Genomic DNA, 17963 nt, shown 5'->3' on the forward strand with positions numbered 1-17963 from the left:
CTTTTCTAAATGGGACCTGTGCTCGTTATCTCATCGTTTTGGTTTAATTACCCAGGACTGCTGACCTCCAGCAACTCCTTGGGCACCTCCTGGCTAAGGCCAGGCTGGATGGGGCTTGGGGTAACCTGGTTTGGTGTCCCTGGAGGTGTCCCTGCCCATGGCAGGGGGTGGGAACTGGATGGGCTTCAAGGTCCCTTCCAACCCAAGTCATGACTCTAAGAGCCCTTTGGGGTAGGGATAGGATTAAAACAGCCCCTCGGGCAGTGCTGTGGAGACAAATGGCTGGTTCCTGCAGCACATGGTGGCCCCGTGGCCACCTGCCCTGTCCCAGCCTTGCCCAAGGCTTGGCAGAAGCCTCACGGGGATAAGGACAGGGGTACAGCCACCCAGCACCGCAGAACACCAAAGCAGCACCATAGCATCCATCCCCTGCATTCCCACCTCAGAGACATCCTTACGAAGACACAGCTTTCTCAAATGAGCTCATTTTTCCATATTTTGAAAGGTAAAAGACACTGGTTTTGTCTCGCTCGCGTCCCAAGGCCTCTCCGGGGCTTTCACACCAGACAGCGTCGTACACAAAGGACTATAGGAGAAATCCATCTTTGTTGAGTTATACATTTTTATTTTCTAATAGGTACAATACTAAAATAAACACAAATTAAAAAAAAGTTTTATTAAAACAAAACTGTACAAAAAAGCAGTTATACTACATTTTAATTACAGAACAGTCTACTGTCCAAAAGGCACTAATCCAGAATAGGAGATACAATGATACAGGACTCATTTTAACTATTTTAATCAATACAATAGAGCACTTGTTTCTCTGTCCATTCACATATAGAAACAAGGACTTTTGCTACAGTCATTACACACTGTTATAAATATGAGCCCTACATGTAAAGATGCAGTATCGCTCTCCCTGGGCCAGAATTCAGCTCAAACAAAGCTAGAAATTAAAAAATAATTAAAAAAAAAAAGGGGGGGGAGAGAGCAAAGGACACAAGGGAAGTAGTTGATACTTCATACGTTCGCAGTACCTGCTCCCTGCGGAAGATGTGACGAGTATTAACCTCACCTTCGTTTTGTAGCTGGGAACTGAAGCACACAGAAAGGACCGGTTTTTGCCTCCAGGGTTTGCAGCAAGTCTGTGGCAGAACTGAAAGGTGAGCTCACAGCACCCGATTCCCAAGGCTTTGCATTTTTTTTCCCCGCTACAACCTGTTTTATCCAGGCCTCCTAAGACCCTCTCTTCCCCTGGCCAGGTCTCTAAATAATGCATAAGGAACAATCCCCAAGTGCAAGAGGGAGAAAAACGAGGGTTTTTCTCCTTGCAGCAAAACGCGGAGCAGACCCACTCGGCACCTTGCAGACAAAGGCAGTGATTCAGAGAAGATTTTAGCAAATTCTTCTTAAAAATCAGTACCTTTACTGCAAGGGGATCGAGCCATGAGCAGACAGACCTTGTTTGCTGCAAGTGCTCTTCCAGCAACACACCCAGCTGCTGCAAAGCCACCAGAGACACGTGGCTCGCGTGCAGCTCCTGCTGGGGATGGAAGGGTGCGTTGGAAGTGGCACAGGGGAAGTGACAGCACTGGCTTGCCAACTTGCCCTCCTGAAAGCAAAACTACGCTTTGGCAGAGCGCAGACAGTGGTAGGGAACACGAGGTCCCCAGAGCTCCTCGCTCCATCTTCCTCCGTGGTGGTGTTACCTGAGATGCGCTCCCCTGTGATGGTCACTGCTGCTTCCTGGCCTTTTCTTGCCCACTACAAGGATCTGCTCGTCCTCCCTCCCAGTCTGCACTACTGCTTTCTTTGCTTTCCCCCTGAAACGTCAGGCTGAGGAGCAGTAGCAAAGACACTACAGACCGTGGAGGGTGTGCTCGGAGAACACGCGTGTGCAAAGCAAGCAGCCAGCACCGAAGATCACGAATAAATACCACGCTCTCAGCTGAACGAGCAGCCCTGGTTAAGAGAAAGGCCTCGGCACGTCTGCAGGGTCGTGGTGACGAGGAGGAGCATTGCCCAACGCTTTCGAGGCAGACGAGGTTTAACACGCAGGCGGGAGAGGGATACTGCACCTTTCGAACAGTGTCATACACATAAGACAAAGACAGGCATCTGGATGTTAACAAAAATAAGTAACAAAGAAATATGATTAAACAAAATCTCTTCTCACATCATCCTATACTACATCCTCCTTCTGCTTAGCAGAAAATTGTACGTACACAAAAATACAAATACACAATTTTGTAGAACAGTCTGATTTTAATATATTTATATATATTTATATTTATATGAGTGGCAGGTTAGTTCATTATATAGAGCTTTTTGCACTTTTGGCTCATATGCAACAAGGCTTTATAAATTCAGCTTTAGCTTTCATTCAGGTTTTATAGCTTCTTGAACATTTGTTTTCACATTTAAAGCAGCATCCAATTTGCAAGAGGAGTTGGTGGTGGCTACAGCAAGGATCAGGTCACGAGGTTACTCGGGGGCGAGGGGGGAATATACATTCCAGTGTGTGTGCGCGCTAGTGCTAATGGAGAAAAAAGAAGAACGGACTGTGACCGTATGACTCCAGGATACCATGTTTACCTCTTGAGGTAGGCAGAACACCTACAGCAGATGAGACACGGGTGCGGTTTTCATCGGGGCACGCGGCGCGAGGAACGGACACGCGGGTGGAAGATGCCGACAGAGGGACGCACGGAGACCTAAGAACCTGCTGGCGAGTTGTGGCGGCCAGCAGAGGCTGGACACGGCTCACCCCTCGTGGTATTTCTGCGTTTGGCAGACACGCCAAGGCGGCTGCCAGCCACCCGGCACGCACGAGAGCGCCTGGCTCCCACCCTGCGCCCACCGCGGCCGCGGAGCGAAACGAAGACAGAACCTGAAATGGCAAACCAAGCCCCTAGCGCTCGGCTAGGGCGGGCTTTTGGTCGGGGCCTTTGCTTTTCTTTGTCTCTTTTTGTGCCTCTGACGCTGTTCCGTTGGCTTTTCCCTTCTAGGTTTGCAGCGCTCACTCCTACATTAATCTTTTTTCAATTACAACCGCGGTTATTGACAATCGCTTTGTTTAGGAAAAAAAAAAATAAAACAATCACAGTTTAAAAAAAGGCATCTCTAGAGCAGGGCAGCAGTACAATGTCAAACGGTCGGCATGTGTTATAGGCTCCACAAATGCTTTATTTTCATTAGTACCCCAGCAATAGATTCCCATTTGATCATTGCTTGTATCAACACCCATCAACATCCTACAAGCTAATTTTCTGTTCTCTGCGAAAGAGATGTCCTTATAGCTTTTCTTGCCAATAGTAATTTCCTAGGCTTTCCCAACTCATGTGTTATTAAGTTGTCAGAGTGAAAACAACATTTTGTTACTAATGAAAAATAAAACATCTACATATGGATTGCTTTCATTTTCGGAATCCTTAAGTGGTGCTAATACATCTTAATAGTGTTCTGTTATTTTTATTTCCTTTTACTATGGTCAGAAGAAATTCTTTAATGCAATTTTTTTTTTAAACTAGCATCGATATCTATCTTTAATTTTACCCACATAAAATTCTCCTGTCTGTTTACAAAATTATAACCACCTGCCAATAGTTAAATTACTTTGACAAAAACGCGTAGCAGGTGCTACTATTATAAGCCTAGAAATAATTAAGAATATAGGAAGAAACTGCCTCTGTGATTCCAAAACGGGGTGATTAAATATGCTTATTAGCCACTTCTACCCAGAATCTCAGACGTATGGGCACCCAGAGATGCATGATTAATGCACGAAGCTATTTGCATCTGTAATCCAAGAGGCAGCTTCCTACCAAATTCTCTCCAAGCTTCCCCCTCTTCCCCGTCCACCCCAAACTGGAGATTGCTAAGGTTTGGCTGAGGAGCAAGATTTGTTAAGGAGTTCCCCGCCAACAAGTTTTAGGCTGAAAACCGAGGGGGGGGCAGCACGGGGAAGGAGTGGAGATTACTTTCCAGCCGGGCTCCGGATCCCTGCTGCTCCTCGGGAGCCTCACGTGCGGAGGGACTGCAGGGAGGGCTCGTTTCTTAAGAGGGAAATGAGGTCTAATCCTATTCCTCCAGCTCACTCTGGAGTCCTGTTACTCACTTAGGCACTTTTTAAATTGACACTAAGAAAAAAAAAAATAATAATTAAAAAAGTACTGCACATATTTCACACTTCCTGGGCTTTCACGGGCCTTGGGAAGATCATAGAGACCAAGAGGGAGACAGCCAAGGCGATCTGTCAAGAAAATAGTGCTCCCCACGGACACAAGTGACTTGTACTTGTCACCCTCTGATAGAACTGCTGTTGAACTAAATCTAGGCTAGATTTGTTACTCCTGTATTATCTTTAAGGTAAAAAGCCTGTCCTGCGGTGGTCCTGCGGCACTGTGCTAGCATGTTATGGTGTAGGAGCTGACACCTGACTTCCAGAGAGGCACGGGGCTCTCCCAGTCCAACCCAGTGGTGCTGGGCACCTGTACTGGTTTGAGCCAGTGCTGCCCTTCACCTCCAAGAACAATCCTGATGGCAAAGCGAGGAGGGCCGGCTGCTGCTGAGATATGGAACTACGCTGCTTACACCATGGCTAGATCCAAAAGTCTTGTACTGCAACAGGTGATGACACGGAAAATCTGCCCCCCCCCGCCAAAGAACAACGGGGCTGTGACCCCAGAGAACCTAGAAACGAGTCAAAAAAGTTTCAGGTCAGCACAAGTCTCCACATGCCATCTGAATGGATGCGAAAGGCAAAGAGAAAGAGAAAATTCAGTGGGTAATGCTGAAAGACGGGCAGATCAAAATCCAATCTATTTTCATGACGGTATCTATTTGGAAAAGCCATTTCATTTCAAGTCTCTCTAATCATCTTCAAATCTAAAACAACTTAGAAAAAAAAATTAAAAAGGAACTGGGGCTGCCAAAAGTGATCCCCAGCCCTGGCTAAATGTGGCCCAGTACACAGCCACTTCGGCGAGGCCAAGCAAATCTGTGCATCCTGTCCCAAACCCTCGCAGTAAAAAGCAGGCGACAACACACTAACTGCACCAATTAATCCAACTTCCAACACAGCTTCCAACAGTAAGTGCAAGCAAGACGCAATAAAATTAAAGGAAAAAATGCTACTACCTCTGTTAACCATGGTCCGACACTTGGAACTGCATTTTTTCACGTAGGAGGCCTCAAGTAAAGCCTGCTGTAAAAGGACTGAATGTATGAACTCTTTTCTTTTTAAATGGTCTGAGTGGACTCTGGAAAATGTTTCATGTTTAGACTTCACCGCAGACAATAGATATCTGGACTTCAAGTAGGCAGTTGATACAGCACCATCTCATAGGCAGAAGGAAAGGTGAAGCTGCGATGACTTGGACTGAAGTATTAAAAGAATTTAGAAAACACCTAACTATAAATACACCGCCTGATGTTGAGAAGGTAATAAAGTGCCTGTAGAGGAAAAGAGAAGAATGAGAAACGAGAGGAATGAAATTCAAATGGCAGAAGTCACCAAAGAAAGGGGAGAAAGGGCACAGAAAGGGGAGAAAGGGCACAGAAAGCAACCAGTCAGTCCCAACGGGAGTGGGAGAGGCACCAACCTACAACTGGCATAGGGAACAAAACCAAACAGATAAACCTGAGCACTCTAACTGTGTGCAAGAAATGTCAAATTACTCTGTTAAGAACAGCCACATCTGTGAAATACCTGTATTTTTCCAAGTTAACTCGCTAGAGTTATCATTGAACATCTACTGAAGTGCAAGGCGCAGTGCCAGTCTTCCCAGTAAAAAAAGACAGTCCCAACATTAATACACAAAGATTATACTTAGAAGTTCCTGTGTCCCTGATTTGTTGACCTAAGCATCAAAACTAGAAGGAGGGAAGGGAGGAGTGCTGCCAGCTTACCATGCTAAAAAACCCCCGAGGTCTTTTGGAGAGCAAAAAGCTCAAAAGTTTTCAAAAGATTTGGAACCAAACCTAAAATTCAGTACTGGATGGCTCTGTTATTAGCATGGAAATCACAAATATCACTTAGTTTGAGGCCGTATGACCACTGGGTTCAGGTTAGAGCACAGTGTAAGAAAACCATTGGTAAACCAGGTAAAATGGATTACCGAGGCGAGAAGGAGCTTGGCTGAAAGACAGAAGAAATAATCTCTATGAAGCAACACAAGTAAAGTTTGGGAAAGAATCGTGTGAAATTCGGTACCAACAAGAATCGGCTGCAGAAGAAAGCGAATGGCTTAGAGCAATGGAAGGAGGTGCAACTCGAAACACTCATCTGGAATTCCTTCAGGGAAGTAAAGGCTCAGTGTAAGAAATAATTTCAGGAGGAGACATCAGTTCAGCAAGACGACTTCTGCTGGCTGTGATATTTTTGAAGCGCTCTGGCAATTGATAAAAGCATTTGTAAAAACAGCTGCTCGAGGCAATGCAGCTACAGGAAATGGTCACGATTGATCAACGTTTTTTCATGTTAAATAATTTTATGTTCAATCTGCCCACGTAACAATAGAAAACATCGTGAGGTACCCTTAACAACTGGAATTCATGTACCCAGATGTCTAATATAGAGAACAGCAACAAAGAAGTTAAGATTAGAAATTCAGACTGACCTGGTCTGGCTTTTGGTTGGGTTCATTTTTGCTTTTACACGAGAAGCAAAAACAAAGGTTGGACAGAATAACGCTGTTCCAGAGCTACCAGAGCTGCTCAACAAGGCTGGGAGGATGTATCGCTGTCTCAGTAGAACAGACACACTGAATCTGTAAGATACTGAAGCAAATCTAAGTAACACAGCAGCATACATAAACCACCTTTTATCACATCTACATTTGTTTGATTCCCATTATGGCAGAAGTACAAAGTGTAAAAAGGTATTTATCATATATATATAACTGGAACTTCCCATGGTTTAAGGCACAACATGTTCTCTGATGGCAAGTCACACTTTTTAAATGAAGTTCGTACTGCAGAGAACCCCTCTAGGACTGAAATCTCTACAAACGATTAAATACTAAGAACAGGTTATAACTGTAAGAGTAGAAGACAAGCCTACCTCTTTGGAATCAGAGTTTTACGATTAAGGCCAGAAGGGACCAGTCTACAAGGAGACCCTGCATATCACGTGGGTTCTCAAGTATCTGATGCAAACTTCCTACTCTGTCTTCATCCAGTGGGATGAATGAACCATCCTGCCCTTCCAAATGCAAAAAAAATAAATAAAATAAATCCCCTAAGGGTTTATAAACATAAACAGACTTCCCACCCCAACACATTTACAAATGCCTTCTTCATGTCCATGGATACTTCATTGACTTCTTTACTCCTAATCAGAAGCCTGATTTTCAAGGTTGTTTCACTGAATTGAATTACTGACAATGCAACCGCAGGACAGTTTTGTTCCTGCTCTGCTGTAAATCCTAGCAGGCATTAACTGAGTGTTGTTGAAATCTAGGGGCAATTCTCAACTGGAGTTAACTCTAGTAGCTCTGCGAATGGGAGGATCTATTCCCTAATCTCAGGTAGTATTTATTGTCTCCAAACACCTAGAGAAACAGGGCTGTGACTTGAAAGAGCTCTAAAGGAAAGGAAAAGAGGCAGAATTAAACTGCTCCTGCCCAGTGAGCAGCTGTGTGCTTAGCTAAAGTGACAGGCAGCTACCCCTACGACGAAAAGCACGTCTCAAATTCCAACAGCAGCTCCTCATCATGCTATAAGGTGTGCCTGGCCCAAAGAAACATACATTGATATCTCAGAGCATTTAATGAGCTGCTTCAGCTATCTCACAGAATCACAGAATCATCTAAGTTGGAAGAGACCTCCAAGATCTCATCAATAAAGCCCCCGAGATGTTTACCGTTTGCAACCAGTAATCACACCCTTTGCACAGTGCACCTGGTCTTTCTCAGCATCACACTTCCCCTTTGCCATGCTGAACCCAGCGTAGCTCCATCTCAACTCAGAGCAGCCTACTCAAGGCAGACAGGTGAAATGTTCTCACTGCTGCCTTCCACTCCAAAATTTCATCAAACCTTTTGAGCAGAAGGCAGCTTGAATGTGCCTGGGGAGTGTCTATGCCATTCGGTCTGCCTACTTGCCATGAAGTATAAATGAAAAGGTTTGCACTCTGGTTTAGGAAAAACTGGTTGGTGAGTTGATATTGTGAGTCCCTGGCTCTGGTGAACTCCTGCATGATGTTTTCAGCTCTGTCACTACAGTCCTGTCAAAGAGAGATAGCAGCAATATTACCAGCTGACAGGCAAAAAAATCCAACGTCAAATGTGCTTTGAGGAATGGAATACATGCTCAATATTCTTACTGTAATGTATCAAGAAATATTAATTAATCATTTGCTTTCATTAAGTCTTTGTCCTCCTTGAGCCATTTGACAGATAAACTTTGTAAGTAAAATGTGTTTTTAAATCTCCAATGATGTAAAATACATCTCAGAAGGCTGAAGTCAAGCTCTTAATTACAGAGGTGGGTTATTTAAGCTACATATGCCATCTTGCCATAGAATGGAAGACTTTAATTAGTTCAGGAAAAGAGGTGGGAAGAAGGATAGGAAGCTGTATCAAGGCTAGCGACAGCAGCACGTTAACACCCCAAAATTTCTGTCCTAGGAAAGAATTTCCTACCATTGCTCCTGTGAGTTAGCACCACCAGTGCTAACGGTGCTGGAAGAACCACGTACCCAAGACCCATAGATCTGTTCTGAACCACAGTGACAAGGGATGAGATTTGCAGAAGTGTTTCAGTACAAAGAAGCTGAAAAGTAACTGAAAGCTTTAAATAAGAGCCTGAATAAGTTAAGTTCCTAACTCCTTTGCAAATCTGTTGAAGCTAGGAACATGCTGACTTTTCTAAATGCGACTAGGAGTCTATAAATGCACCTTTACATACCAAAAAGCTTCAGAAACTTGTCTGAGATAAGTAGCTACAGCAGGAGCATGACAGAAAGGAGCTACAGCAGGAGCACTACAGAAAAATATGGTCAAAAAGTTCACAGGCAGGCTCTGCAGTGCTCAAGACTGATCAGCAGATACCGTTTTTCAGAAAAACAGACTAGAAAGGCACCTAACACCCTACAAGAGATGCCTTTTCAGAATCTGGCAATGTATCGCAGAGAGATGATGGTGTAATTAATTACAGGACATCATCACAGCTCCTCTCCTGTTGTATGGCAGAATACCTTTGAGGCCATTATCCAGCTGCAGGATCATTGAGATTTCTTAAGAAAAAGGTGAGTTAGCCCCTAAGAGCACCCCATGCTAAGCACAACAGGAGACAGCAGAGGGCTTCAGGACAGCACAGCTACATACTTGGCAACGACTGCTGGTAAGGCTTCCGAACTGAGACACTACAAAAGATGACCTCGGGTGGCACAGAAGAGCCAGCTACATTCTCCGCTTTGGGAACGGGATGCTAACAGTGCAATCGGTACTCTCCACCTGCAGGCAGGGTGAAAACACAGCACCAGTAATTCAGTGGAGGCCTGGACCATGGCTAATCTTCCTTAAAACGACTCGACAACCAAGTGGCAAAGCAAGAGGAGCTGATCAAAACCCTGGGTAACTTGCAATCACACCGTCACGCAACCAAATGGTAGTTTTGTTTCTAAAAAACAAGTATAAAAACAAGAGGGGGAAAAAAAAAGGAAAAGAAAAAAAAAAACACATCAAAAACAATAAAAAATAGGAGAATCAGCTTTGCATAGAAAACTAAACTCAGTTTCAGTCCCTGCTGCTATAAGGTACCATTGGGAGCAGGTCATTATTTAAGTTTACGAAGTAGCTGTTCCAAGTGTCACTAATAACGCTGGTATTAAAGAGAATTAGGGGGAAGAAGATCTTCTGTTTTCAATCACAGAAAGACAGAAATCCTTTTAATTATGACCATGCCAATCCACATCTTTCTAAAGCAGCTAATTACATGTCAGGAGGACACCCAGTCATTCAAAAGACCTGCCATTACTTTCCCTGCCACACACTTAGGCATTTATCTACCCATCCCAATTACCCTGCCTGCAATTTGAAAGGATTTAGCAGAAGCGTGCTGGATGTTTTGATCAGCAGAACACACCCGCTTCCATTTAACAGGAGAGGGAAGAGAGGGAATGAATGGTGCAGAGCCTGCCAAGCCATCTGAGAGAGGCACGGCAGGGCCATAGCGTACCTCACCCTATTGCCAAGGGTTGGGTTCATTTGTGCTGAAGCTGCTGGCCAGAGCACTCCAAAGCTTACTGGGAAGGACTGGGAAGAGCCCAGCATGGCAGCAGCCAACCCAATTAGTCGGATTTCTTCTCCATCCTGATTAAAACGGGCATTTAAAGTGAGTTTGGGGGAGTTTTCACCAACCAGACCTAAAATGGCAAATCCTTGGCGTATCGCCCGACTACTACGCCGATAAGCACCTCGCAGACATCACAGATGGTATCTTGAAAGAGCAAAATGTATTTCTTCACTTTTCCCAGTCAGTATGAGCTAAAGTACGACCTGGATTTTCACAGGGTGGGTGACCTTACCCAAAGCAGAGCAGTTTGTCCTGATTGCTGTAACGGTGCCAATGCCATCGTAGCTACCGCATCACCTGCACAAAAACAGGCACAAACAATCCCAAGCTATTTTTACGTGGCAAAACCTAAGGCCAAGGTTAGCCACGAACAACTCTTCAGAGGTTTGAATTTTCCTCCCTACATTTGTTTCACTGGTGCCACCGAGGATACTTGCATTTATTTCATTTTCTTTGCATTTGCTGGACAAAAACCAACACCAAAACGCTGTCGGCTTACCAACAGCCCTCAGAATGACCACGTCCACTTTTGCAGTTATTACATATTTCTCACAAAGGAGATAAATAATGTTTGTGTATTTTAAATTTGAATTTATAGCTGCCATCTCCAGAATGCCTCGTTTCATTCATGTGCAGTATCTTTAATTGGACAGCTCAAAGCCTATAAATTAAAAAACACTCACAGAAACTAAAATGAAGGGTTTGGGGCTATGCTGTTCAGCTTGCCAAATGCCCACTGGCCAGTGACCAACTCAAGGTCCTGAGTAAAAATCCCAGCTGCAAAAAGGCCCAAGGGGGAAATTTTGAAATATCTCAACTCTTCGCCTTAGAAACTGCAAGGTACTTTTGGCCAGGCCATCAACCTTCCCTTCCAAGAAGTCACAGTGAAAATTTCTGACTCCACGAACTTCCATTCCATTAGCCAGTATCGTGATACAAACCTGAATACTCCTACTAAGAGGCATTAATACACACAAGCACAATCTACATCTGTCTAAGAAGAGAGGCATATGTTAGGTCACTGACACAGAGCACATTTTTTCAAGACCAATCTTGCCAACAAAAATTCCTGCCAAATGCTACACTAAACTCAAGATTATTGCCTACAAGCTTGAGATTTTGCTCAAAAGAATATTACCAAGTCAAGTAACTTCAAAGAGTGCAAGAGCTACTTGGGTGGGAAGCCCTGTCTAAAATAGAAACAAAGTTTATTTTGACATAAAAAAAGTAGAATTTGCTGGTAATTATCCAACAAACTTGAAAAAAGCTGATGAACCCTGGGGAATGAGGGCTACACAGTGATGTAGCTGGGGTAGGAGGAAGAACAGAAACTTTACAGTAAGAAAATTATCTGAAATGAGGAGAATTCCAGGGATAAATGGGAAAAAAATACATATTGAAAAAAAAAAAAAAAAAAAAAAAAGAGAAAAGAAAAAAAATCCACAGTTTGCTCACAGTACTTTGGGCAAAATCTATCACCGAGTCTTAGTAATTTACAGAGAAACATGTGAATCCAGCTTTGCAACAGCATTGAAATTACACACAGCAAAACAAAATCCTGCATTAAATGCTTTTGGGGCAGCATTTTTGAGTTTTGAAAACTCTTGTACCAATTTTGCTGGTTTTACCTATGTGGAAAATAAAGAACCTTCTCCTTATGAAATCCTGTTACAACCACCATGCGTCTCTGCCTGACTCAGTGACCCAGGTGAAAGTCCAGCACGATGCTTTCATTTTACTTCTTTGCAAGCAGCAACTCATTGTGAAGGAAAACCATTACACCACGTAGGGGAACTGAAAATCTTGAACTCATCTGCACCTTAAAGGCAGGAGTCATGCTTGGGATAATGATTCCATGCTGTTCTGTACTGGCAAACACCATCATGAGTTGTTTTCAAAATAACATCTAAATCAGATGTATATTTTTATATCAGAGTATATTTTTTGTTGTTCTTTTCTCTTTTCTTTTTTTTCCTAGCAGTGGCCAACAGCAAACACTTAAGGAAATAACATGAAGCTCTAAGCATAGATCTAACCTACAAGACCAGATCTGCTGAAAATCACCATTTAAAGATCTACTGAACCAAAAATTTCTAGCTTATCACAGTAGTCACCAGTGGGCTTAAGTTAAGTATTTTTTTTTCCTCTAATATGTTCAGCTATGTGAAAATTTTCAAGTCTACACTCACAGCAGCAAGACAATGACAAATCCTTTCAAAGGCAAAAAGGAATCTGCAGCGCAAGCGTTACAAAAACATGGAGAACTTACCAGTTTGATGTAAGCCAATGAAACAAACAAAATCATTAAAATATCCCTGAAGAACTGTGTAAACAGAGCAAATAATTAATGACATTTATTACTTGATTTATGGCTTGATTAGAACCTGTAGCCAGACCCTGCAAATAAAGCTCATCTCTACTAGGAGAATACATGAGATAACTTTTTATGAATAGGCAAAATAAAAATAAGAATAAAAAAACAAGCTAAAAGAAATTCATTAAAGAAGTGAACACATATGGATCAAACTCCTTGACCTGAGCACAGAGTCACAGAATAAGTTCGAGCAGAAGAAACCTCTGGAGGTCTCTAATCCAATCCCCAATCTTGTCCAGTTGAGTTTTGAATATCCCCAAGGATGTGGTTTCCACTGCCTTTCTGGGCCACTGTTCTAGCACTTTCAGTGTGAAAATATTTCTCTTTCTGCTCATCTGGGATTCTCCTGATTGCAACTTGAGCCCACTGCACCTAATATTTTTGCTACACGCCTCTGTCATCTCTAAAACTACCCATTAAGACAGCTGAAGAGCAAAATAAGATCTCCCTAGGCCAGCCTGAAAAAAACCAGCTCTCTCGTTACTTGACATGTGCTCCAGCCCTCGCATCTCAGCAGCCCTACAATGGACTCACTCCTGTCCAAAACTGGACACAATACTCCAGATGTGCTCTCCCAAGTGATGAAGAGAGGGGCCTAATCATTTTCCTTGACCTGCTGACAGCTCTTCCTAATGAGATTCCTTAATTGCTGCAAGGGCACGCTGCTGACTCATGACCAACTTGTTCATGTCCAACGTATGAGTAATGGGATCATGCTGTACCAACATCTATGCTTAAAGTGTATTAGATGGCTCTACAACTCTAGGGCATCAATGGATAATATGTCTGCTTGCTCCTATTTTTTTTGTTTTGTTATTTTTTCCAACTCATACTGCTTTTGTAAGTATCTGGGATCTCACACTTCAGGAAAAAGACATGGAGAATTCAAAACAAAACCAAAAAAAGAAGTAGAGGTAGAAATTGTTGTTTTAAGAAGACTGTTAGAGACAACAACTCAAGTATAAGGACTTTATCGGCCACAAAATAACAGCCAAAGTTTACCCTACAAAGTTAAAAGTAATCTGTGCCCATCACAGAAAAGAAGCATCTTGAAAAGTGTCTTCTCTATTCACAGAACAAAAAGGTAGATCTAGCCTGCCACCAGATCCACTACACGGGAATCCACGTGAGAACGAACTGCAGTCATTCCTGGTTGGCTACAACAAATTGCCAGTGAATTGCAATGCTACAAAACAGACCAAAAAACTAAACAGGCTCAGTTATCAAGAAAATCCAGATCCAGAAAGACAAAGACAACTTCCCATACTACAGCAGAAAACCTAGAACGAAGTCTAAATCCCGGGATGCTTTCTCCACCAGTTCTCCCGATTACTCTAGATCTAATCTAGGTGCAGTTCTCCTGAAATCATCACACCAACATCTGTTTCATTTAAGGTAATTCACATCAAACCAAAAAATATTTAATGAACTGCAAATCGTCCATTTTGAGATTTCGGAATAAAGGAAACAGGCTGCCGTGAGCATCCTGATGTCTTACTCTTTCCTCGTACCTTTTGTAGGCAGGTGCAAACCAAGGTGAAAAAAATGAAACATGCCATGGAATTATTTTAAAATACATTTTTTTAGGACAACTGATTGCCTAGTTAAGTCATTTGTTATTTCCTCTGGTGAGAAGATGCTGGGGGAGAGCAGCAAACTGATATATACCTGGAAGCTACAGACAAGGAGAACCTGGCAATCTCCAGTTGCTCACAAGTGGTTTATCTGTTTAACCTTCATACTGGATATTGATGCACGATGAGACCAGCAGCTACCTGACACTGACAGACAGAATTAAGGCCAGATTATTCTACATCAGATGGTACAGACATACAATTTTAGCGGTGTTACTTTGATCCTGCATCACACGGACCAAGGGATGTTTTAGTACTATTTTTATTCTTTCCTATTGCTTTAAAAAGGCAGTGCTTGAAACAATGACTTTTTTTTTTTTTTAAGATGCTATAGTAAGCAATATTTCTTTTAAAATTGCAGCTGTCCAACAGTTTGAGTCTGTTCTTTTTAAAATGAAACAGCCAGAACAAATGGTGGTGGCAATCCCAACATAAAGAGGCCATCGATTATTAAAATCTCCTTACTATAAATCGTGGATGTTGCTTGTCAGCTTGGTGTGTGACTGTAGTATGAATAAGAAGGTAAAATTCCACTAAGGCTATAGTTTGCTTGATCATTCTGCTGTGCAAAAATAGAAAGAAAAGCTCTCCTCCCGTCCTTTCACCCCTTCGTACCAAAACATTCATACACGCGTTAAGTAAAAAACTGCAATGGTGCAATGGCAGCTGATCCAATTCCTTTTTTTTTTTTTCCTGAGTCTGCCCTGATGCTACTTACGAATTTGCCTACTCAAGAACTGCAATAAAACAGAGAAAGACGGCTTCATTCTGCTTCAGTGATCTATACCTAAGGAAAGCACATAAATTTTCCAATGAAATCCATAAATGAAAGACGAGGCCAAGCTCTACCTATTTATCTTCGAAGTTACAGAGACAAAGAGGTGCCAACTCTGTGCCCTCTGAAAGCACAAAATCTCCTCCACACTTACCTAAGCAATTTTTGCGAGATTAACAGATGTAAAGATGATCTAGTTAGCCTACACCTTGAAGGGGTTTAGGCTGCCTAAAAACCTGCTGAGGAAACACATTTTAGGAATTCACAATGCTATTGGAGCATTATGCATGAGGAAGGGAGGGAGGAGGAGAACAAACGAAGTAATTGCAACTTCCCTTCATCTCCTCCACCTTCAGAAGTGGACGAGAGAAGAAGGAAGACCATCCTTCAAAATTAAGCTATTTTCCCCTCTTAAGCTATTCCCACGTAAACGTAAAAAATGGAATGTTGTGGAAACACTATGCAAATTTTTATATATCTATATAGAAAAATTTACATAGTTTTTTTTTTTTTCTCTTTTTTAAACGTAACACAGTCCTGCCCGTCTCTAACACTTCCCGTGCTGTTTCCATTGAAATGTTTCCTCTTACCGGCAGCAACATATCATTTTATCAGGATGCCAGGAGATCATTTCCACACAATGCCAGCAGATGTAATTTTCTTAGATGCACACACAGTTCATCATTTAGATACTAGATGACAAGGTGATCGCAGGGTGACTCTGTAATGCAAGTTTGCTGTTTGGCATTTTGAATTCTCAAATGATAAAAAAAAGACTTATCAAATATAAATATCTTTAAGAAAAAAGTAACAAAAGTGCTACATATGGTCAAGGAAAACAATTCCATTAGTTTCTGCTACTTAAAGTAGGTTTGCTTTACAAATATTACCACATCCATTATCAGTATGGCTTCCAATTATTAATTAAATTGCTCGTAGCAGTATAGCTTTCTCACATCTTAACAAGGACAGAGTAAAGAGAACACAAAACATTCACACCCCATTTCTCAGGTAAGAGATCCTCCTGCCTTTAAGCAAATACAAAAGTTCGTATTTAGGAGAATATTTATGCTATGATGGTTAACTAGCAAAGGTCAGATGCAAAAGTTCTCCAATAACCCTTCAGGCTAGTTGGGGTGTAGGCATTAGTTACACAGACGTGTAAAAATTCACTCACCCATTTCATGACCATAATACCTTCCTGGAAAACATTGCTTTTGAAAGTGGCAAAGTGGAGAAGGGAGTAGGGTGGGGACAGAAAAGGTGAGAGGAAGAATAAAAAGTGAACTTGTTAGTGACAGATCAATAGAGTCTAGACCTCTTCTGAGCAGGCACTGCTAGCCATGCCAAATAATGAATAGTGGTTTTGAGAAGTGGACTGTTGTCCATTAGACATTCAGCTCATTTTTCATATGATCCCAGGCTGGGCTTCAATCATGGTCCCAGAGGCAGAAGGCAGTACTTATCCACTAAGCCACGCAGCTTGTGAGAGCAGAGGATGTCTGTGTTGAATATGTGAACATCAACCAAAATATGTGAATGTGTTTCCAATGGACATTCTCAGCACAGCACCCAAAAGTATATCCAGTCACTGTATGACCAGTGAGGCACAGCTTATTGCAGCTGGAAATCATTTATTCCCATGCTGAAAGTGGGGTTTCTAGTGTTCTTTTTACTCTCTGTTGATAATCCCAATCTGGTGTCCATCGACCCTGTGCCACTACCTCAGCTTGCATCCTTTCAGTCTCAGAGAAGGAAAAGCATACAGACTATTTTTACACAATCTCTAAGGGTATCCAAGATTTTAAGTGTAGCCTAAGACTTGTAATTGAGGACTGTCTAAAATACCTGGAAGCACTTTGAATGCTAAGACAGAGCAGCAAGATTTTTCTAGCCACTGGGGCTGGGAGAGGGAGGTTGGTTGGTTGATTGATTATTTATTGGGAATTAATACTGAGAGAGTATATGCAAAGGCTGAGGGCACCATGCCATCTTCACAGAACAAGACCCTAACAGCTAACTGACGTACAAGAAACTGCAAAGTTATACTGTAAGAACACATATTAAGGACCGAGGAAAGTCTGCTAAGGTGCTACGTCTAAAACTAAGTTACTTCTCGCTCTGACCCTCCCCCTTCTTCGTATCAGTCGTCGTCTAGAGCCTCTGTCTTGATCTCGTTGGCTCCTTGCCGGGCCAATGCCAAGATGGTGTGGTTTACCGCTGCCATTTCCACGGCTAACGAGATGGGGTCTTGGTGGTCACTATGGCTAGTGCTGTCATCCTGCGCGGGCGGAAACGAGAAAAGAGAAGCGTGGTTACTCCACAAGCAGAAAACCAGCAGGAAAAAAAGCTAGGGTAGAAATAATGGGCTAGGGGCAGCAAACTGCATGTTTGTTGCAGGGGTACAACGTGAAAGGAGTACACACAACTGATTTAGGACTGATCTCCCTCACTGTGCAGACAAAGGTAAGCAGGGCATGGAGTGGTGTACCCAATTTTCGAGAAATAAATTTAAGGCGGGGGTGGGAGGGGAGAAAATTTGTAGAAAAATACTAAATTATAAAGATAAAAGTGATACACAACGTATGTCAGGAAACCAAACTAAGGCAGAAACCCACTGCACAAGTTCACGCTACGCTTACATTTTGACTACTGCATACAGTTCTGGTCATCCCATTTAAAGAGGAGATGGTAGAACTAGAAAAGGCAGCGAGAGTGGCAACCAAGAGGAACAGAGACATTGGGTGGCTCCCTTACAAGGAGGGAATAAACAGACCTAGACTCCTCAGTTTGGAAGAGAAATGGCTGATGGTTGATATGGTAAATGCTTATTCCAAATAATCAGTAAACAGGGACCAATTGTTCACTACTTCTGACG

At 42.6% G+C, this 17963-nt stretch overlaps 1 protein-coding gene across 14 annotated transcripts in view; it reads right to left on the minus strand.

Moving 5' to 3' along the window:
- Window positions 1-610: 610 nt before the first annotated feature.
- Window positions 611-17963, minus strand: part of HMBOX1 (homeobox containing 1) — a 117468-nt gene continuing 100115 nt past the window's right edge. For 10 of the 14 annotated variants that reach the window (XM_082758426.1, XM_082758419.1, XM_082758423.1 and 7 more), the window contains one exon: window positions 611-17366. In XM_082758426.1, coding sequence (XP_082614552.1) covers window positions 17229-17366 — 138 coding nt within the window. In that variant the 3' untranslated portion in view covers window positions 611-17228. The remainder of the gene's footprint in view (window positions 17367-17963) is intronic. The other 4 variants (XM_082758416.1, XM_082758415.1, XR_014317329.1 and 1 more) reach the window with 3 other exon arrangements.

Source organism: Aythya marila (assembly GCF_965140915.1).
Source record: "Aythya marila genome assembly, chromosome: 3".
In the NCBI taxonomy this organism is placed as follows: domain Eukaryota; kingdom Metazoa; phylum Chordata; class Aves; order Anseriformes; family Anatidae; genus Aythya; species Aythya marila.